This window comes from Mobula hypostoma, chromosome 8, assembly GCF_963921235.1.
Source record: "Mobula hypostoma chromosome 8, sMobHyp1.1, whole genome shotgun sequence".
Lineage (NCBI taxonomy): Eukaryota > Metazoa > Chordata > Chondrichthyes > Myliobatiformes > Myliobatidae > Mobula > Mobula hypostoma.
In genome coordinates, this window is record NC_086104.1 from 72962221 (window position 1) to 72985328 (window position 23108).

The 23108-nt window shown below is 42.2% G+C and overlaps 1 protein-coding gene across 1 annotated transcript in view; it reads right to left on the bottom strand.

The window, feature by feature from the left end:
• The window catches only part of LOC134350637 (calcineurin subunit B type 1), a 73842-nt gene that overhangs the window by 12510 nt on the left and 38224 nt on the right, over positions 1 to 23108 (bottom strand). Inside the window, exon 3 of the mRNA XM_063056122.1 lies at positions 2626 to 2802. Coding sequence (XP_062912192.1) covers positions 2626 to 2802 — 177 coding nt within the window. The remainder of the gene's footprint in view (positions 1 to 2625; positions 2803 to 23108) is intronic.

Consider the following 23108-nt stretch of genomic DNA (forward strand, 5'->3'; position numbering starts at 1 on the left):
TGTTTAGGTTATTTTTTGGGTCTGGGAACGCTCAAAAATTTTTCCCATATAAATTAATGGCAATTGCTTCTTCGCTTCATGAAAGGTTTTGGCACAAAAGGTTTCATAGGAATGTTCTACCTTAGCAGGGGAAATATGGGACAAGCCAATTTAGCCTAATATATCGGATGTCCCAGCAGTTGGCAACCCTATGTTCAAGATCAACAGTGTGTGACAGGGAATGAGGAAAGGTGCAGCTGACTCATATCATTTCCTCACGGCCCGGTAGCACATGCTTTGCAGCCCGGTGGTTGGGGACCGCTGATCTAGTGGTAGTGAGACAAGAAAGAATGGGTGCACTCTGAAACATCCATAGAATCCAAGGCTTCAATTGCAAGCAGAAGATCTTATTACTAATAGTAACCAGGTGGCTAGGTTAAAGAAAATGAAATACCATGTGAGAAAACTTGGTCTATGTAATTCACTTGATTTATAAGATCCATGAAGCGCAGGGAGCTGGGCAGGCAAGAGAAGTTTGCAATGTCCCATTGACTATTAAAATTCACCAGTGCAACCATGGGGCAGCATATGCAGTAGTGTAGAAGTTGCTACCACAAGCTAAGATCCAGTACAATAATAGATACTGGGAGGAGGGGGGGGGGGGCCTGCAAAGTAAACCTAGCACTAACAATAGATCAGAAGAGTCAGCTCAATTCATGGACAAGATCATTTTACTTAAAATTATTTTTGCAGACTAAACATGTGGCCTGATTAAAAAAAAACTAGATACTAATCTATCCTGTAAGCAAAAAGTGGCTTGTCACCTATTCGTCTTAAATTCAAAGAAATTATACAGCTTTAAAAGTTAAAATGGATAATATTTATCGATTTTAAATCCAAGATATCAATTAGGTGATATCAGGCTGCACAGACTGTTGATGTGACTTCCAGCAAGTACTTCCTCATCCTAAAATTACAAATTAGGTAAAAGAAAGCAAAAGAATGTGCCAACAAATAAAAGCAATAAAAACAGATACTACACGGTAGCATTTGGAACACAAAGAAAATGCCATGATTAGACAAACATGGAGAAATAATCAACTTTTACATATGATAATAGACAATAGACAATCATTTCTTTCCCACATTAATGTAAGAATTTGAGAGACTTTACTGACATCTTCAAATGGTATTTAAAAGCAAAATCTGAAAGTTAGGATCCCCAGTTTCAATTACATCAATAATGCCAGTTTTCCTGGATTTCTTAATCAATCCAACCTTTATACATTCGCCCATGAAATGTGCAGTCTCCTTTATTGCAATAAGCTCCGATTATTGAGCTATTTTTATGAGAGGTGGCACTTCACATTACCTTCAACCAAATCCATTCAAGGACTCAGGGAATTACTGCTAAATACCTCATATGGCTCAATGGGAGATGAAACCAGCTTAAGACCAATGCAACCTGGTTACACTTAGTTGCCAGATCAATCTACAAACAAAACTAAATTCATGGACCACAAGACATCTGGAGTTCAGTCCCATTAAGAGGTAGAAACAACATTCAAAATTTCCCAAGGCAATTCAAATTAAATGTCTTTCTCTTAAAACCAACTTTTGAAGCAAAAGTGAAATTCCAGCTATTAATATTCAATCAACATTTAAACAAAATACTACATCACACCCTTAAACCAGGGAAATCATAAAGGTAGAAACTTACAGCTATTGTGTAATTGACAAATTACAAGGTCAGGAAAAAAAAAGGCTTCTTACTCTTAGGACTGCATGGAAAATTGTTTAAATGAATCACAGAATACTAATCTGTACAAGTTTCTCAGCATATGTCAAAACTCTCCTTAATTGAGCTGGTCGACCATCAAATTTGATGACTGGTGAAAAAGCACTCAAATTTCAATTTAAGGCTAGTATGATTAACTTCTTCGATCCAAGTATGACCAAAATTTATCTATCCAATAAAAAGTATTAGTTGATTTACATAACCCCTTTTAAATATCAGGTCTAAATACAAGTTTTATTTTTAATAATAGCATCTTAAAGACAACTTTGTATTTTGTTCGTCTGAAGAGGGGACAAAATTTTGCTTAGCAGCCCACCAATTCCCGATTCTGAAAATCTATCATTTATCTTTTAGAAAATTCGCGGTAAATCCTCCACGTAACAATCAGATTAAATAATTCTCATCTTCACTGCTATTTAATCAGATTATCCAATCATCTGAAATATAGCAGATCTTTGTTTGATATGAGCAACATTCATTTTTTAAAGTAAAATTTCAGTGCTATTGAGCGCTACAAGCCCAAGTTCCTGGCAGCATATTGTTTAAACTAATTAAAATTCATTCTGGAAGTCCATCCAGCAGTGCAACTATGTGCAACAGGATTAGTTGACAGTATTCAAGATTTGTTCAGTATCTGTTAATTCCTGGGATAAAAAGTTAAAAAAGATGCATTAATAACCCAATCATGTTTTAGTTTGAAAACTGAGAACTGAAGATATGTAATATACCACTGAAGGTAATTTTACATACTTGTAAAATATACAAGTGTGCCAGAACAATTAACATTTTGTCCATCTACACTGTGCCCAATAAATTATCCAAAATATACTAATTGCTGAAAACCTTACCTTTAAAGTCAACTTCACCATTTCCATCTGTGTCAAATATATCTATGACTCGCTGTACTAGTGGATTCTGTTGCAACTCTGGCAGAGACATAAATTCCTCAACGCTTAGTGAGCCAGAATTGTCCAAATCCAGTTTCTTAAATCGCTTTCCTAGCCGTTTAATCTCGTCAGCATCAACTGGAAAAGTAAAATCAGTAACATTAATGAAACCACCAGAAGAATTAAGCTTAAAAAAAATCAAGTTGCTTTCCAAAACTGCAAGATAGATCAAAAATTCAATTTTACAGTTTTTGCTCTCTTGTCAGAACCCAACTCTGACTGAAGTGTTAGAACGTGGAATAAACTGCTCACCTAACTTTTTGTCTGTACGAGCTTTGGCCATTTTGATCAAATTTCTGCTGGTACAATACTGACAGCAGACCGAGACAACACACGCGTTTCCAACCATTAAGTTTTAGTGGATCATCATATGACTCAGTCACCACAGATTAATTAATCCCACTTTTATCCAAGAGTTAGGGAGTCAGGCTGTACATGCTTGAGCAGACAAATACAAAAAGCCTATTAATCTTTTCACAGCATACCTTAACAAGAATGTAGGTGGAGCTTTAGAGATCTTGTTTAATGTTCAAATGGACTCACTTTCAGAATAAACAGAGCAATCTAGTTACTACTGCTTGATGTTCTACATTATTGCTTTCACAAAATAAAAGCAAGATTATTACGATAAGATCTACAAAGTAACTCATTATACAGCAGGTGGAATTGAACTGTACTCAATTTAAAATGACAAGGCAACTTTTAAGCACTTGTGAAATTAAGATTATGTGCTGAGCAAATGTACAATTTTAAAGTGAATTTACTGGAACAAGTTAGTATAACAGTCAAAAATTTATAGCTAGTTGCAGTATGACAAAGAAAGGGTACCTTACTTTTTTGTGGAGGGAGGGAGTGACATAAAAGGATGAAGAGAACTTCATAGTTTTTAAAATCTTCAAAATTAAAATCAATTATACAAATCTATTTGTTCTTAATGGTTCCTTCTCACTAAAATTTATTAAAATTTCATAAATAACCAAGTCACAAGATATCAGAATTCAATTTTCTTCCAACTAAATGACACCGTACAGATTACATTCAGAATTTCTAAATGCGTCACAAAGTGTAACCAAGCATTTAGACAATCCAGGAAGGTTTAGGAATTAACAGTTTGCTAGTCATAAACTGTGTTTCTATATATTAAGCACCTTAAGAAAGTACATTAACTTTAAGGAAACAAGTGTTTACAAAATGATTGGTTAAGTAATCCTGGCTTTGGTTATACATATTAAAATCAAGAGTCTGACATCAGCTTATGACAAAGTGCACAAGATCGACATGTACAGAAAAAAATATCAATTCTGAAATACCTGGATACATCTGATCATCTCAATTAATATAAAAGCTTTTCACTGATCTACTGTGAGTATTAAATTCAGGAGTAGGAATCACTCATGACAGTAAACAGAACAAATAAACTTTTCAGATACTCATCCAACTAAATTACACACCAGTAGAGTACCTGAAAAGTTTATTTTTCCTCTACTTATAATAATCTTTTCTATGTGACAGCAAAACAAAATGAAAAATGGAAGATAATTGGGAATGTGATTTGGACACAGACATCAATGTGCAACATGCAGCTATCTAACCTGTATTATAATGATAAAACACAACGACTTAATGAAAAGCAACATACATCAAAGTTGCTGGTGAACGCAGCAGGCCAGGCAGCATCTATAGGAAGAAGCGCAGTCGACGTTTCAGGCCGAGACCCTTCGTCAGGACTAACTGAGACGAAGGGTCTCGGCCTGAAACGTCGACTGCGCTTCTTCCTATAGATGCTGCCTGGCCTGCTGCGTTCACCAGCAACTTTGATGTATGTTGCTTGAATTTCCAGCATCTGCAGAATTCCTGTTGTTTGGACTTAATGAAAATACAACTTTAGTGTGGTTTACATCAACAAGGACAATTATAGAAAACTGTACTGCAGATGGAAATAACTTTGGAATTAAGATAATTTTTGTTTTTGGCCAAAGTGACATTTTGGTGGTAACAACACAATTCGTTATGAACTTATTTTCTCTCCCACAAATAGAGATGGTGCTAAACATTCTGACTCATTTAAGACAAAGCTTTCCTCTTTCTTACTGCAGGTTATGCCACCCAAAACAGATTATCAACCACTAGAACCACTGTTATACCACCATCAATGCTTACTGCCCCATCCCACGTCGACACTTTGGAAAGTCCGATCACCTCGCTGTACCTCTACTCTCAGTGGATAGGCAGAGACTAAAGACCACACCACCAGTGGTGAAGACCAAGAAGTTATGATTAAGGTAGGTGGGGAAATGCATACAGGGCTGCTTTGAGTTGGTGGACTGGACAATATTCAAGGACTCATCTTTGATTCTGAATGAATACTTCACAGTTGTCAGCAACTTTAAGGTCTGTGTGGATGAGAGCATGCATTCATGAACATACCAGACATACCCAAATCAAAACCCATGAATGAACCAAAAAGATACGTAGTCTGCTGAGGGCTAGATCTGTGGTATTCAAGACCAGTGCTCCAGAACTATACAAGTCCAAGTACGACCTACAGGAGGTCTATTTTAAGGGCGAAAAAAACAATTCCAATTGAGGTTAGAGATGTAATCGGGTGCATGTCAGCACTGGCAGAGTTTGCAGTCCATTACTTCCTTTAAAAAAAAGCACACCTAACATTATGAATGGCTGACAAGAGAAAATCTGCAGTTGCTGGAAATTCAAGCAACACATATAAAATGCTGGAAGAACTCAGCAAGCCAGGCAGCACCTGTGGAAAGAGTAAACATTTAACATTTCGGGCCGAGACCCCTCTTCAGGATTATGAATGGCTGAGATGCTTCACTCCCAAGTGAGCTCAATGCCTTTTACGCACACTTTGAAAGGAAGAATAAAACAACACCTATGCAAATCCCTGCAGCACTTAGGTCACCATGTGAGCTCCGTCTTGGAGGCCAACTTCTGAACATCTTTTAAGGGGGTGAACTCGCCAAGATGCTGGGCCCTGATGGTGTACCTGGTAGGGCACTAATAACCTGTGCCAACCAACGGGTGAGACATCTTCAATCTCTCATTGGTTCTAACACCTGCTTTAAAAGGGTGATAATCATACCAGTGCCCAAGAAGAGTTGGGTGAGCAGCTCACCCAGTGGCATTCACATCTACTGTGATGAAGTGTTTTGAAGGTTGGTCATGGCAAGAATCAACTCCTGCCTAAGCAAGAATCTGGACCTGCTACAATTTGTCTATTGCCACAATAGGACCACAGTGGATGCAACCTCACTGCCTCTCCACTCAGCCTTGGATCACCTGGTCAATAGTAATATCCACATCAGACTGCTGTTTTATTGACTACAGCTCTGCATTCAACACAATCATACCCTCAGTTCCAATCAACAACCCCCAAAATCTGGGTATCTGCATCTCCCTCTGGAAATGGATCCTCAACTCTTCAGCCGAAGGATACTGTGCAGATCAGAAATAACATCTCCTCCTCACTGAGGATCAATACTGGCGTACCTCAAAGATGTGTGCTTAGTCCACTGCTCTAATCTCGCTTACACTGACGATTTTGTGGCTAGGCACAGTTCAAACACCACCTATAAACTTGATGACAACTATTGTTGGCAGAATTTCAGATGGTGACGAGGTGTAGACAGGAGTGAAACAGATCAGCTGGCTGAGTGGTGTTGCAAAAACCTTGCACTCAACGTCAGCAAGACTAATAAAATGACTGTGGCCTTCGAGAAATTGAGGAAACATACACGAGTTCTCACTGAGTGATCAGAAGTGAAAAGGGTCCTGGGTATCAACATCTCTGAGGATCTATCCTGGGCCCAAAATACCAATGCAATTACAAAGAATGTACAATGGCGGCTGTATTTCATTTGGAGTTTGAGAAGACTTGGTATGTCACCGAAGAAACTTACAAATTTCTACAGATGTACTGTGGAAAGTGTAATAACTGGTTGCATCACTGCCTGGTACATAGGGGGCCACTGCACAGGATTGGAAACAGCTGCAGAAAGTTGTAAACTCAGCCTGCCCCATCATGGGCACAAACCTCCCCTGCATCGAGGACACTTTCAAAAGGCAATGCCCCCAAAGGGCAGCATCCATCATTAAGGATCCCCATCACCCAGGACATGCCCTCTTCTCATTCCTGCCATCAAGGTGGTGGTACAGGAGTCTGAAGACACACACTGAATGTTTCAAGAATAGCTTCTTCCCCTCCACTATATTTCTGATTGGATAATGAACCCATGAACCTCAGTTTATTTTTTTTCTTTTTTGGCACAATTGCCTCAAGGAATGATTCTTCCGTATTCTACAAGAAATTTAATTTAACTTCTGACCTACCATATCTAGCACTGCAACAGCTAGTTGGTGCAGATCAGTGGCCATATAAAAAGTGGTAAATTAAAAAGTTATAAAGGTCTTCAATGTACATTTTCTACACAAGGATAGATAGGATACCAACATTAAAAAAAAAGTATATAGGTTTAAGCAACACACATAAAAGTTGCTGATGAACACAGCAGGCCAGGCAGCATCTCTAGGAAGAGGTGCAGTCGACGTTTCAGGCCAAGACCCTTCGTCAGGACTAACTGAAGGAAGAGTGAGTAAGGGATTTGAAAGTTGGAGGGGGAGGGGGAGATCCAAAATGATAGGAGAAGACAGGAGGGGGAGGGATGGAGCCAAGAGCTGGACAGGTGATAGGCAAAAGGGATACGAGAGGATCATGGGACAGGAGGTCCGGGAAGAAAGACAAGGGGGGGGGGACCCAGAGGATGGGCAAGGGGTATATTCAGAGGGACAGAGGGAGAAAAAGGAGAGTGAGAGAAAGAATGTGTGTATAAAAATAAGTAACAGATGGGGCACGAGGGGGAGGTGGGGCATTAGCGGAAGTTAGAGAAGTCAGTTAGTCCTGACGAAGGGTCTCGGCCTGAAACGTCGACTGCACCTCTTCCTAGAGATGCTGCCTGGCCTGCTGCATTCACCAGCAACTTTGATGTGTGTTGCTTGAATTTCCAGCATCTGCAGAATTCCTGTTGTTTGAGTATATAGGTTTACTTCAAATTCTGTCACAAGATATTCAACATTAAATTCTCATGGAATTTTAAAAGATAATCAATAATGATACAAGTTACGAATAAGGTAACAGAACATTGCTTTTTAACCTGCAATCCATTCAGCTCATGTGTCAGATAATTATCAACATTTTATAAATACAGTGGATTCAGGTTAATTGGAGTCAGTATATTTTGGCCCAATTAAGTGGCTGCCACAAATAGCTGAAGTTTGATGGAAAAAAAGTATAAAAAATGTTTAAATGAAATACAGAAAATCAGGATGCTACCAATAACACAATACTAAAAAATTGTGTATTCATTCCTAATAGTTACTGACAGATGAATTTATCCAGTGTATGCAATTAACAAAATCAGTGCAGACACCTAGTACAGATAATGGACTGCATTCATCCCAACTCCTGTACTCAATAGTTTGATTTATGAATGCCAATGTTCCAAAGGCTTTCTTTACGACCCTACCTACCTGTGATGCCACTTTCAAGGAATTATGGATTTATATTCCCAGATTCCTCTGTCTCCGCAGTGCTTTACCGCTCACTGTCCAAGTCCTCCCCTGATGTGTCCTCCCAAAGTGCAACACTCACACTTGCCTGTATTAAATTCCAATTTCTGGCTCTATTTGTTCTATATCCTCTATCAGAGCTGGGGTGTGTCAGATGCTGTGCTGTTCCCAGTCTCCCAGAACTGGCTGATTGGTGTCTCCTGTGCTGCTACCACTCCCAAAACTGGAGTCCAATGGCCTCTATACAACTAATCTCCCTGAGTAGAGATGCACTCGACCTTGTGTCATTCCTGGTTTCTAGAAGCTGGTGAACTGATGACTTCTGTGAGGCTCCTAGCTTCCTGGAGCTGGGTGGTGGCAGCAGGCTTCATTTCTCTCTTGCCTATATTTGTCTATTGTTACGTACCCCGTAACTGGGTTGCCAAACCAGCAGAAATGGATCACTCAGTTGGAGTCTGGATTACTAGAACTAAGAAAGTTTTATTAAAGAAACAAGCAACACAGTAATCGAAAGGATAATAAATGCAACAGTTCAGCGATGATAAACACACATGTGCACAGAATTAAGATAACAGCATCAATCAAGCTCTATCGTTGTCTAGGGGTAAATGACCAAATTTCAAAGTGACTCAAAGTTCAGTCCAGTTTAGTAGTTCAGTTCGCAGTAATCGTTGCCATGGCGATGGACAACGTGGGGGGAGAGAGAACAGGAACAACTGATCATTCAGACACGGCTTCACTCACAGACCGGCAAGATTGCTCACAAGCAGCTTTTGGGCGGGTCCCTGGTGATGTCACCTGAGGTCACCAACTGTGACCCCTCCTCCAGATGCGGTCGATCCTCTGCAGTGAACCCGGCACCCAAGCAAGGGCGGACACACACCGGGTTCCCGCTGATCGTACCTTTCCACCCTGTGCGTTGTCTGGTACTTCCCACCGACTCGAGAGAAGCGTACCGCTTCCAGGGTCTCGTTACCTCGGGTGGCGTGTGTGTCCTGCCCTAGCGAACCTGTCCCTTTTCATCCCCCTGCTGGGGTATCGCCTGTCCATCACTTCAAACAGTTCAAGGTTCAAAGGGGGGAGCCGCTCCAGACAGCTCTCTCTCCCCAGTCCCTTCATTACACATCTCCAGACGCTGCTCCATTGTTCCTTATCTCTCCTTCCCCTGAGGGCAGGTGGCAGACCACTTGCTGATGTCACTGATGCTAACCCAGGCCAGCAAACATCTTAATTTTATGTGTATTCTCGTAACACTATAAGCTCTGACTCTGCTGGGGCACCTGCAATGGCAGGAAATGGGAGCAGGGAGCCCTTCTGGTCCACGGCATAGGTACAGGCATGTTGTGGGCATTTCCTGTGGAGATGGTCTGTGGAAAGGTTCTTGGTATCCATACAGCTTCCTTCTCCCTCGATATTAATTAACAGGCCAGTTAGGTGACAGCATCCACAAAAAGCACACGTGGGTTGGACATTTACAATTATTATACACTGCTATTGGGAGAGAAAGGTGGGGTGAAGAGTAGCTGCACTTTCAGTAACAGTGAAGCCTCATTCCCCATCTCCCAAAAGTCCTCTAGCACCTTCTGCCATCCCACTGTGTACTTGAAGGCAACATACACAGGAAGTACTGGAGGCAGTGGTTGTTCTTTGCCTCAAACTTCCAGCACTCCAACAGCACCTTTTTTAATCAAGATATCCCTGGGAACAGTTTCCTCCTCGCTCAGGTCCTTCACTGCTACCCTGTGATAGTTTGTCAAATCCCTTGTCCACTCCCAAAATTCTTTTGCTTCATTCATCCTGATGGAGCTGGCTGGTTATAGCAGGTTTAGTCACCGGGAAGAGGTATTAGGTTAGATTCCCAATCAGCATTTAGGATCCAATCCTACATCAGAAGGTTAGTTTCTTATGGGGCAGCCACTTAGAAACATAGAAAACCTACAGCACAATTCAGGCCCTTCGGCCCACAATGCTGTGCTGAACATGTACTTACTTTAGAAATTACCTAGGGTTACCCATAGCCCTCTATTTTTCTAAGCTCCATGTACCTAACCAGGAGTCTCTTAAAAGACCCTATCATATCCACCTCCACCACCGTTGCTGGCAGCCTATTCCATGAACTCACCAATCTCTGCGTAAAAAACATACCTCTGACGTCTCCTCTGAACCTACTTCCAAGCACCTTAAAATTGTGCCCTCCCGTGTTAGCCATTTCAGCCCTGAGAAAAAGCCTCTGACTATCCATGATCAACGCCTCTCATTATCTTATACACTTCTATCAGGTCACCTCTCATCTTCCGTCACTCCAAGGAGAAAAGGCCAAGTTCACTCAACATATTCTCGTAAGGCAAGCTCCCCAATTCAGGCAACATCCTTGCAAATCTCCTCTGCAACCTTTCTATAGTTTCCACATCCTTCCTGTAGTGAGGTGACCAGAACTGAGCACAGTACTCCCAAGGGGGGTCTGACCAGGGTCCTATATAGCTGCAACTTTACCTCTTGGCTCTTAAACTTAAACCCACACTTTATGAAGGCCAATGCACCGTATGCCTTCTTAACCACGCAGTCAACCTGCACAGCTGCTTTGAGTGTCCTATGGACTCAGACCCCAAGAACCCTCTGATCCTCCACACTGCCAAGAGTCTTACCATTAACACTATATTCTGCCATCATATTTGACTAGCAACCTGAAGGTCGTGAGTTCGAGCCCCAGCCGAGGCAACGTGTTGTGTCCCTGAGCAAGGCACTTAATCACACATTGCTCTGCGACGGCACTGGTGCCAAGCTGTATGGGTCCTAATCCCCTTCCCTTGGACAACATCAGTGTCGTGGAGAGGGGGACTTGCAGCATGGGCAACTGCTGGTCTTCCATACAACCTTCCCCAGGTCTGCGCCCTGGAGAGTGAAGGCTTTCCAGGCGCAGATCCATGGTTTCGCAAGACCTACCAAAATGAACCACCTCATACTTACCTGGGTTGAAGTCCATCTGCCACTTCTCAGCCCAGTTTTGCATCCTATTGATGTCCCGCTGCAACCTCTAACAGGCCTCCACACTATCCACAACACCCCCCAACCTTTGTGTCATCAGCACATTTACTAACCCATCCTTCCACTTCCTCATCCAGGTCATTTATAATAAAAAAAATCACAAAGAGAAAGGGTCCCAGAGCACATCCCTGAGGCACACCACTGGTGAATGACCTCCATGTAGAATATGACGAAGCTGGGTGGCAGTGTTAGCAGTGAGGAGGATGCTAAGAGGATGCAGGGTGACTTGGATAGGTTGGGTGAGTGGGCAAACTCATGGCAGATGCAATTTAATGTGGATAAATGTGAAGTTATCCACTTTGGTGGCAAAAATAGGAAAACAGATTATTATCTGAATGGTGGCCGATTAGGAAAAGGGGAGGTGCAACGAGACCTGGGTGTCATTATACACCAGTCATTGAAAGTGGGCATGCAGGTACAGCAGGCGGTGAAAAAGGCGAACGGTATGCTGGCATTTATAGCGAGAGGATTCGAGTACAGGAGCAGGGAGGTACTACTGCAGTTGTACAAGGCCTTGGTGAGACCACACCTGGAGTATTGTGTGCAGTTTTGGTCCCCTAATCTGAGGAAAGACATCTTTGCCATAGAGGGAGTACAAAGAAGGTTCACCAGATTGATTCCTGGGATGGCAGGTCTTTCATATGAAGAAAGACTGGATGAACTGGGCTTGTACTCGTTGGAATTTAGAAGATTGAGGGGGGATCTGATTGAAACGTATAAGATCCTAAAGGGATTGGACAGGCTAGATGCAGGAAGATTGTTCCCGATGTTGGGGAGGTCTAGAACGAGGGGTCACAGTTTGAGGATAGAGGGGAAGCCTTTTAGGACCGAGGTTAGGAAAAACTTCTTCACACAGAGAGTGGTGAATCTGTGGAATTCTCTGCCACAGCAAACTGTTGAGGCCAGTTCATTAGCTATGTTTAAAAGGAAGTTAGATATGGCCCTTGTGGCTACAGGGGTCAGGGGGTATGGAGGGAAGGCTGGGTTCTGAGTTGGATGATCAGCCATGATCATAATAAATGGCGGTGCAGGCTCAAAGGGCCGAATGGCCTACTCCTGCACCTATTTTCTATGTTTCTATGTTTCTATGACCCGTCTACAACCACTCTTTGCCTTCTGTTGGCAAGCCAATTCTGGATCCACAAAGCAAGATCCCCATGGATCCCATGCTTCCCATGCTTCCTTACTTTCTCAATAAGCCTTGGGGTACCTTATCAAATGCCTTGCTGAAATCCAGATACACTACATCTACTGCTCTACCTTCATCTATGTGCTTAGTCACATCCTCAAAAAATTCAATCAGGCTCGTAAGGCATGATCTGCTTTTGAGAATGCCATGCTGACTATTCCTAATCATATTATGCCTCTCCAAATGTTCATAAATCCTGCCTCTCAAGATCTTTTCCATCAACTTACCAACCAATAAAGTAAGACTCAGTGGTCTATAATTTCCTGGGCTATCTCTACTCACTTTCTTGAATAAGGTGTCTGCAACCCTCCAATCTTCCGGGACCTCTCCCATCCCCATTGATGATGCAAAAATCATTGCTAGAGGCTCAGCAATCTCCTCCCTCGCCTCCCACAGTAGTTGGGGGTACATCTCGCCCAGTCCCAGAGACTTATCCAACTTGATGCTTTCCAAAAGCTCCAGCCTCTTTCTTAATCTCTATATGCTCAAGCTTTTCAATCTGCTGTAAGTCATCCCTTCAATCGCCAAGATCCTTTTCCGCAGTGAATACTGAAGCAAAATATTTATTAAGTACTTCTGCCATCTCCTCCAGTTCCATATACACTTTTCCACTGTCACACTTGGTTGGTCCTACTCTCTTATGTCTTATCCTCTTGCTCTTCACGTACTTGTAGAATGCCTTGGCGACCAGGAGTAAAGAAAACCACAAGGCCTTCTCATGGCCCCTTCTGGCTCCAATTTCATTCTTAAGCTCCTTCCTGCTAGTCGTATAATCTTCTAGATCTCTATCACTACCTAGTTTTGTTGAACCTTTTGTAAGCTTTTCTTTTCTTCTTGACTAGATTTTCAACAGCCTTTGTACACCACAGTTCCTGTACCCTACCATCCTTTCCCTGTCTCTTTGGAACATACCAATGCAGAACACCACTCAAATATCCCCTGAACATTTGCCACATTTCTGCCGTACATTTCCCTGAGAACATCTGTTCCCAACTTATGCTTCCAAGTTCCTGCCTGATAGCTTCATATTTCCCCTTACTCCAAATAAACACTTTCCTAACTTGCCTGTTCCTATCCCTCTCCAATGCAACGGTGAAGGAGATAGAATTGTGATCACTATCTCAAAAATGCTCTCCCACTGAGAGACCCAACACCTGACCAGGTCCATTTCCCAATACCAGATCAAATACAGCCTCTCCTCTTGTAGGCTTATCTATACATTGTGTCAGGAAACCTTCCTGAACACACCTAACAAACTCCACGCCATCTAAACCCCCTGCTCTAGGGAGATGCCAATCAATATTTGGGAAATTAAAATCTCTCATCATGACAACCCTGTTATTATAACCCCATTCCAGAATCAGTCTCCCTACCTGCTCCTCGATGTTCCTGTTACTATTGGATGGTCTATTAAAAACATCCACTCGAGTTATTGACCCCTTCCTGTTTCTAACTTCCACCCAGAGACTCCGTAGACAATCCCTCCATGACTTCCTCCTTTTCTGCAGCCGTGACACTCTTTCTGATCAGCAGTGCCACACCTCCACTTCTTTTGCCTCCCTCCCTGTCCTTTCTGAAACATCAAAAGCCTGGCACTCTAAGTGACCATTTCAGCTCCTGAGCTATCCAAGTTTCTATAATGGCCACAAGATCTAAGCTCCAAGTACTGATCCACGCTCTAAGCTTATCCGCTTTGTTCACGATGCTTCTTGCATTAAAATAGCCACATCTCAAACCATTGGTCTGAGTGCATCCCTTCTCATCACCTGCCTATCCTCATTCTCGTACTGTCTCCAAGCTTTCTCTATTGTAAGCCAATTGCCCCTTCCTCCGCCTCTGCAGTTCGGTTTCCACCCCCCAGCAATTCTAGTTTAAACTTTAGCAAACCTCCCTGCCAGGATATTGGTCCCCCAGGCTTCAAGTGAAACCAGTCCTTTTTGCAAACACAAGGAATTCTGCAGATGCTGGAAATTCAAGCAACACACATCAAAGTTGCTGGTGAATGCAGCAGGTCAGGCAGCATCTCCAGGAAGAGGTACAGTCGACGTTTCGGGCCTCCCCACTCCGATCCCAGCTGTCATCCGTGCCAGGTCTTTACCATCCCCTCTGACCTTCAACTGTCTGAGGCAGAACGCTCTGTCCTCAGTAAGGGCCTCACCTTTGTCCCCCTTCGCCCACACCTCAGCGAGTTCTGCGTATGCCATGACGCGGAACTCTTCTTCTGCCGTCTCCGTCTCTGAGCCTACTTCTTCAGCAAGGACTCTTCCACCCCCACCGATGACCCCTTCTCCCGTCTTCAACCCTCCTCCTCTTCATAGACACCCTGCTTTGGTCTTCTGCCTGCTCTGGATCTCATTATTGCTAATTGCCGACAGGATATCAACCATCTCGACTTCACTGCACCTTGTTCCCATTCCAACCTTACTCCTTCCGAACGCTCTGCTCTCCACTCCCTCCGCACTAATCCTAACCTTACTGTAAAACCCGCCGATAAGGGGGTTGCTGTTGTAGTCTGGCGTACTGACCTCTACCTTGCCGAGGCACAGCGACAACTCGCGGATACCTCCTCTTATTTACCCTTCGATCGTGACCCCACTAAGGAGCGCCAGGCCATTGTCTCCCACGCCATCACTGACTTTATCTGCTCAGGGGATCTCCCATCCACTGCTACCAACCTTATAGCTCCCACACCCCACACTTCCCGTTTCTACCTCCTACCCAAGATCCACAAACCTGTCTGTCCTGGCAGACCCATTGTCTCAGCTTGCTCCTGCCCCACCGAACTCATTTCTGCATACCTTGACACGGTTTTATCCCCCCTTGTTCAATTCCTTCCTACCCATGTTCGTGACACTTCTCACGCTCTTAAACTTTTCGATGAATTTAAGTTCCCTGGCCCCCACCGCTTTATTTTCACCATGGATGTCCAGTCCTTATATACTTCCATCCCCCATCAGGAAGGTCTCAAAGCTCTACGCTTCTTTTTGGATTCCAGACCTAATCAGTTCCCCTCTACCACCACTCTGCTCCATCTAGCGGAATTAGTCCTTACTCTTAATAATTTCTCCTTTGGCTCCTCCCACTTCCTCCAAACTAAAGGTGTAGCTATGGGCACCCGTATAGGTCCTAGCTATGCCTGTCTTTTTGTTGGCTTTGTGGAACAATTTATGTTCCAAACCTATTCTGGTATCTGTCCCCCACTTTTCCTTCACTACATCGACGACTGCAATGGCGCTGCTTCCGGCAAGTATGCTGAGCTCGTCGACTTCATTAACTTTGCCTCCAACTTTCACCCTGCCCTCAAGTTTACCTGGTCCATTTCCGACACCTCCCTTCCCTTTCTAGATCTTTCTGTCTCTATCTCTGGACACAGCTTATCTACTGATGTCTACTATAAGCCTACTAGCTATCTGGACTATTCCCCTTCTCACCCTGTCTCTTGCAAAAATGCCATCCCCTTCTCGCAATTCCTCCATCGCCGCCGCATCTGTTCTCAGGATGAGGCTTTTCATTCCAGTACGAGGGAGATGTCCTCCTTTTTTAAAGAAAGGGGCTTCCCCTCCTCCACCATCAACTCTGCTCTCAAATGCATCTCCCCCATTTCACGCACATCTGCTCTCACTCCATCCTCCCGCCACCCCACTAGGAATAGGGTTCCCCTTGTCCTCACCTACCACCCCACCAGCCTCCGGGTCCAACATATTATTCTCCGTAACTTCCGCCACCTCCAACGGGATCCCACCACTAAGCACATATTTCCCTCCCCCCCCCCGCTTTCCGCAGGGATCGCTCCCTACGCGACTCCATTGTCCATTCCTCCTCCCCATCCCTCCCCACCGATGTCCCTCCCGGCACTTATCCTTGTAAGCGGAACAAGTGCTACACATGCCCTTTCACTTCCTCCCTTACCACCATTCAGGGCCCCAGACAGTCCTTCCAGGTGAGGCGACACTTCACCTGTGAGTCGGCTGGGGTAATATACTGCATCCAGTGCTCCCAATGTGGCCTTCTATATATTGGCGAGACCCGACGCAGACTGGGAGCTCGTTTCGCTGAACACCTACATTCTGTCCACCAGAGAAAGCAGGATCTCCCAGTGGCCACACATTTTAATTCCACATCCCATTCCCATTCTGATATGTCTATCCATGGCCTCCTCTACTGTAAAGATGAAGCCACACTCAGGTTAGAGGAACAACACCTTATATTCCATCTGGGTAGCCTCCAACCTGATGGCATGAACATTGACTTCTCCATTTTCCGCTAATGCCCCACTTCCCCCTCGTACTCCATCCGTTATTTATTTATACACACACACATTCTATTCTCTCTCTCTCCTTTTTCTCCCCGTCCCTCTGACTATACCCCTTGCCCATCCTCTGGGTTTTTCCCCCCCTCCCCCTTTTCCTTCTCCCTGGGCCTCCTGTCCCATGATCCTCTCATATCCCTTTTGCCAATCACCTGTCCAGCTCTTGGCTCCATCCCTCCCCCTCCTGTCTTCTCCTATCATTTTGGATCTCCCCTTCCCCCTCCCACTTTCAAATCTCTTACTAGCTCTTCCTTCAGTTAGTCCTGACGAAAGGTCTTGGCCCGAAACATCGACTGTACCTCTTCCTAGAGATGTTGCCTGGTCTGTTGTGTTCACCAGCAACTTTGATGTGTGTTGCTTGAATTTCCAGCATCTGTAGAACTCCTCGTGTTGAAGTTTTTAACTCTTGGTAAGTCAACCTGGAGCGAAATGATTTATAGCCTGAGGAGCTAAAGGGTATCTGAATAAAATTTTAAACAGGCTGTGACCAGAAGGAAACCCTGAAGCTATTCGTACAAAGACCCAATGCAGCTGGAGTTTCACTGTATTTTACTCTCAAACTCTCCGCACGCGGAGCAGTGGCTTCCTCTGTGGTGTCTTTCCACGAACATCATTCTTGTTCAGTGTTTTACTTATAGTGGACACATGAACAGAGACTTTAGCAGGTTCTAGAGATTTCTGCAAGTCTTTTGCTGTTACCCTTGGGTTCTTTTTCACCTCCTTCAGCATTACATGTTGTGTTCTTGGGGTGATCTTTGCAGGACACCCATTCCTAGGGAGAGTAGCAACAGCATTGGATTTCCTCCGTTTGTAGAGAATTTCTCTTACCATGGACTGATGAACACTGTCTTTAGAAATACTTTTGCAACCTTTTCCAGCTTCATGAATCTCTATAATTATTCTAAGATCCTCTGAAAGTTTTTTTGATCGAGGTATGATGCACATAAACAGATCTTTCTTGAGAAGAGCAGGCTCTGCCAGTAACTTACCTTTTTTTTATATAAATAGGGCAGGGCACCTCTACATCCCACACCTCCAATCTCATCTCATTGATTGGAACACCTGACTCCAAATAGCTTTAGTAGAAGGCATTACCCCAGACGTTCATACACTTTTTTGAACGCAGACCATGATTTTTGAACATAGGCTAATCTTGTGCCTGGAGTTTAGAAACTAAGGGATTTGTCTGAAACACAGTGGATGAATGTAAATGACGCAGCTCAGCAATGAGATGAGTTAGCCAAGGCTCATCCTTCACAAAAGTCAAAGCCAGATTAATTAGTTAAATAACTTTGAGGAACCTTGCCTCAAAAAATACAGTTAGTAATAAATATAACTACAATTAAAGCAATTCACTGGAGTTGAAGGGTATAGACCGTCCCAAGCACGTTTAAAAGTAAAAAGTAATACCAATGACCAGTGCTATTTCCTACTTTTGCCCTGCAATGGACATTCTGAAATTCCCTGCCAATTTCATCCCCCTTCCTCATCATCTATTTCTGACACACCATCCACAATCTTTCTCCATCTTCGTTGGAAAGATTATTGACCAATTTCTCAATGTGCTCACCAACTCACACTCTTCTCCATTTGCTTCCCTTCAAGAAACCATATTCATTCTGCAAATTTCTCCATCTCCACCATCTTTTTGAAAAAGCTTCTTTCCATTTCAACATTTAAGATGTCTTCATTTTGCATTTATTTTATACACTAAAATTATGACAATAATTTAAACCAAACTACTAAAATTCCTAACATACATCCCATGGTTTATTTTTCAGTCAAAATAACCAAATTAGCTATTCTCACAATATTGTTTTCCTACTTACTAATTACACAGCTAACTTGTGCATCACCTGCAAACTTCTTTATCAGAAATCATTTATACTGTTAAAAACACCGGGAGAGTCTGGTGGACTTCCAACCCACCAATAGCCTTTGTTGACTGCGAATTTTGAATCTAATTTGCCACTCTCCATGAGGCAATCTACGCTAAATGTCCTTGATTAACCCCTGCCTTTCCAAGTAGAGACTGCCCTTCAGAATTTGCCCACCCCAAAAGTTATTCTAACTGTTATTCAACTATTCAGTTTCTTTCCTCCCTATTTGCAATGTTGTTTAATGTCCTCTCATTCTCTGCTATTATTCCTGCGGCCATAAAGGATTGAAAAATTGAGAAATAGTCGAAACTCTGCAATCCTTCCCTTGCTTCATTGAACAGCCTGGGGTATATTTCATCTGGCCTCAGTGATTTATTCAAAGTTGCCAAAATCCTTAATAGTCCTCTTACTACTGTGAAGAGCTACAATATACTCATCCTGTTTCTTCACAACAGTTCCCTTAAGCCCAAAACATCTCCTTGTGCTTTACCTACTTATACAGAATTTTCAAAATCAAGGGACTGGTTAGTTAATAGCAGTCAGCAAGCACAAAACTGATGACAAAACATTGCATGTTGATGGAAGATAGAATGAGGAAGGATAGTCTAAGTGTGTTAGAGTCAAATCTGATATTAAAGTTTTAGTAGCAAGGGCAGGAGCAGGTAATACTAGTATTACAAAGTGAAAATAAACCATGTTGGTGGTCACTAGTACAAGATTCAAAACTACCTTTTAAGCAAGTTTGACTGGTCAGTCTAAAGAAAGGCGAGCTGATAACTAGGAAATGGATTTTGTGGCTTGGACTGAAGACACTGGCTATTGGCATTCCAGTATTTTGTTGAATGAGCAGAAGTTTCTTCCAAACTGGACCAATGACACATTGAAACAGTGGAATCAAAAGGAACCAAGGTAAAGTTACTGACATCATATACACTGAAACTAATACTGTGCATCTGAATGAACAGTAGCATATATATTAAAAATAGGAAGGCCCAATGTTAGACTAGTGAAGGGACACCATAATTAATGAATGGTCAGTGGAAATGATCAGAAACAAGTCAACAAAAATTAAAATGCATCTGTAACCATGGCTCAAATGGGGCCTAGTCATCAATAAATGATCTGCAATTATTTTATCTGTAATGCCTTAACATTGCTACCAGCAGTACTGGAAAGAGGAAAGTCAGTCAATATGGTTCTGTTATAGTTAAACATTTCAGTAACATTACATATACAAAACATAATATTAGGGTTGATTATGGAGAAAGTGACAAATGAATTAGCTTGTGTGTGCAAATACAAACAGTAAATTAATCAAAACGTTGCTGCAGTATGCAAAACCAGCTCCCAAGCTCAATATATTGTTACATAAATAAGCTTAAGTTAAAGGCCCAATTTAAATAGATTTTAATTGACTATTTCCATTCTATACAAGTACTCTATTTTCAAGCCACATTGACAAATAGAAATGCTGAAGTGCTTTAAGATATTAATTCATGCAATCTACTCTGTATAGTATATAGTCCATTCAGTGCATAATAAATTGATGCATTTACAAACATTTTGCATTAATGGTATATCAAAGCTAAACAAAATTTTAAATCTAACTGTTGTGGAGAATTTCAACATAAACTTGTATTCAGACCCCTTTCTACATCCTTCAGCTAATAATACCATTAACTCGAACTTCAAGTTAAGAAAGGTCATGGCAAATTCAGAGAGCCAACAATATTTACTTAGCTAATGAAGTCATTGAGAAGGCACTATGAAAAATAGAGAGAGTGGTAATTAGCCCAATAGGTACAAAAAGACACTGGTACAAAGGATGATAAAAGTCAAAGGAGAAAGAAATTAAAATAAATTAACAAGTTTCAATCAACAATTTGAGCACATGTAATAAGAGATAAAGCACATTTAAGTAGCTTTATGAGCATTACCTTAGCAATTACTACATTGTAACAGAGTTTACAGTACAGAAACAGGTTATTAGGACAAACAAGGTTGTGTATACTCCACACACACCCTCTGCACCATTTACACTGGCTGAATAAATATGGCACCTTTTACATAAGAGATAATAAATTTGTCATTCATAGGGACATTTCCCAAATGTTTAATAATTTTTTGGATTGAAGTCATCTGCCCTTAAGACTCGTTTGTTAACATGCTATTTTAAATAAGCTTATTGTGAAAATCTTCAAACTCCTTAAAATAAATTCATGAGGCCAAGAACAAAGTAGCATATAGAAGTGAAGTAATATAAACCATCAAGCAAGATTTTAAGATTCACAAGTAATGTAGTTTTTCAGTGTGTTGAGTTTTCTCAATATCTTGCATTTTCTTGGAACAATGAATTGCAAAAATAGTATGTTGCAAACTGATGAAATAACCCAAAATCCTTTTTCAATCTATTGCGGGGATTATATTATAAAAGTAACAAGGCTAGATGATCCAACCTTGTACTCAACATTAGTAAGACTAAGGAATTGACTGTGGACTTCAGGAATGGGAAGTCTCAGGATCAGCAGTGGAAAGGGTAAGCAGTTTCAAATTCCTGGGTATCAGCATCTCTGAAGATCTGCCCTGGCCCCAAAACACTGATGCAATTACAAAGGCGGCATGAAAGTGGCTACATTTCATTAGGAGTTTGGGGAGATAGAGCCATTTATTGAGATACAGTGTGCAATACGACCTTCCAGCCCTTCAAGCCACACCACCTGGCAATCCCCCCAATTTCATCTGAGCCTAATCATGGGACAATTTACAACTACCAATTAACCCAACAACCAGTACATCTTTGAACTGAGGGAGGAAACTGGAGCACCCAGAAGAAACTCATGTGGTCACAATGAGAATGTACAAACTCCCTTACAGGCAGTGGCAGGAACTGAGCCTTGGTCACCTGTACTGTAAAGTGTTGTACTAACCACTACGCTGCCATGCTACCCCAGACTTTGGTATGTCACCAAAGACACAAATTTCTACAAATGTAGCACGGAGAGCATTCTAACTGGTTGCATCACCTTCATACGTATTGCACATGATTGGAAAAGGCTGTAGAAAATTCTAAACTTAGCAAGCTCCATCATGAGCACTAACCTCCCCAACATCGAGGACACCTTCAAAAGGCAATGCCTCAAAGGCAGAATCCATCATTAAGGAACCCCTTCATCACCCAAGATGTGCCCTCTTCTTATTGCTATCATCAAGCAGGTGATACAGAAGCCTGAAGACACACACTCAACATTTCAAAAATAGCTTCTTCCACTGTTCCATCTGATTTCTGAATGGACAATGAATCCATGAACGCTGCTACCATTTTCCCCTCTTTTTTTCCACTACTTAATTAAATTACAGTTGCAAGATACAGTTTGTGAACCCTTTGCAATTACCTGTTTTGCATAAGTTACTCAAAAATGTGGTCTTATCTTCATCTAAGTCACATCAATAGACAAACACAATCTGCCTAAACTAATAAGACACAAACAATTGTACTTTTCATGTCTTTATTGAACACATTATTTAATCAGTCACAGTACAGGCAAGCAAAAGTATGCAAACCCTTACATTTAATAACCAGTAGAACCTCCTTTAGCAGCAACAAACTCCATCAAACATTTCCTGTAGCTACTGATCAGTGGTGAGCATGAATTTTAGCCCATTCCTGCATACAAAACTGTTTCAGTTCATCAATATTTCTGGGATACCTTGCAAGAACAGCCTTCTTCAGGCCATGCCACAGCATCTCAACTGGGTTCAGGTCTGGACTCTGGTTTAAAAAGCAAAAGATTTGTGTTTGGAATGGCCAAGTCACTCTGTTGATTTACTCATGTCTTTAGCTTCCATGACATTCTCCTATAAAATGTCTTGATACAATTTTGAATTCATTGTTTCTGCAAGCTGCCCAGGCCCTAAGGCAGCAAAGCAGCCCCAAACCATGATGCTTCCTCCGCCATGCTTCACAGTTGGGATGAGATTTTGGTGTTGGTGTGCCTTTCCCTCTAAACAGCGGTATGCATTTCTTCCAAAAATTTCAACTGCTGTCTCATCAGTCCACAGAACACTGTCTCAGAAGTGTAGTGGAACATCCAGGTGGTCTTTTTCTAATTTGAGATATGCAGCAATGGTTTTTTTTGGAGAGCAGTGGTTTCCTCTGCGGTGTCCTTCCACGAACACCATTCTTGTTCAGTGTTTTTTATATAGTAGACACATGAACAGGGACTTTAGCAAGTTCAACTTCTTCAGCATTGCATATTGTGCTCTTAGTGTGATCATTGCAGGACGCTCACTCCTATAGGGAGAGTAGAAACAGTACTGTATTTTCTCTACTTGTCGAGAATTTTTCTTACTATGGCCTGATGAACACTCAAGTCTT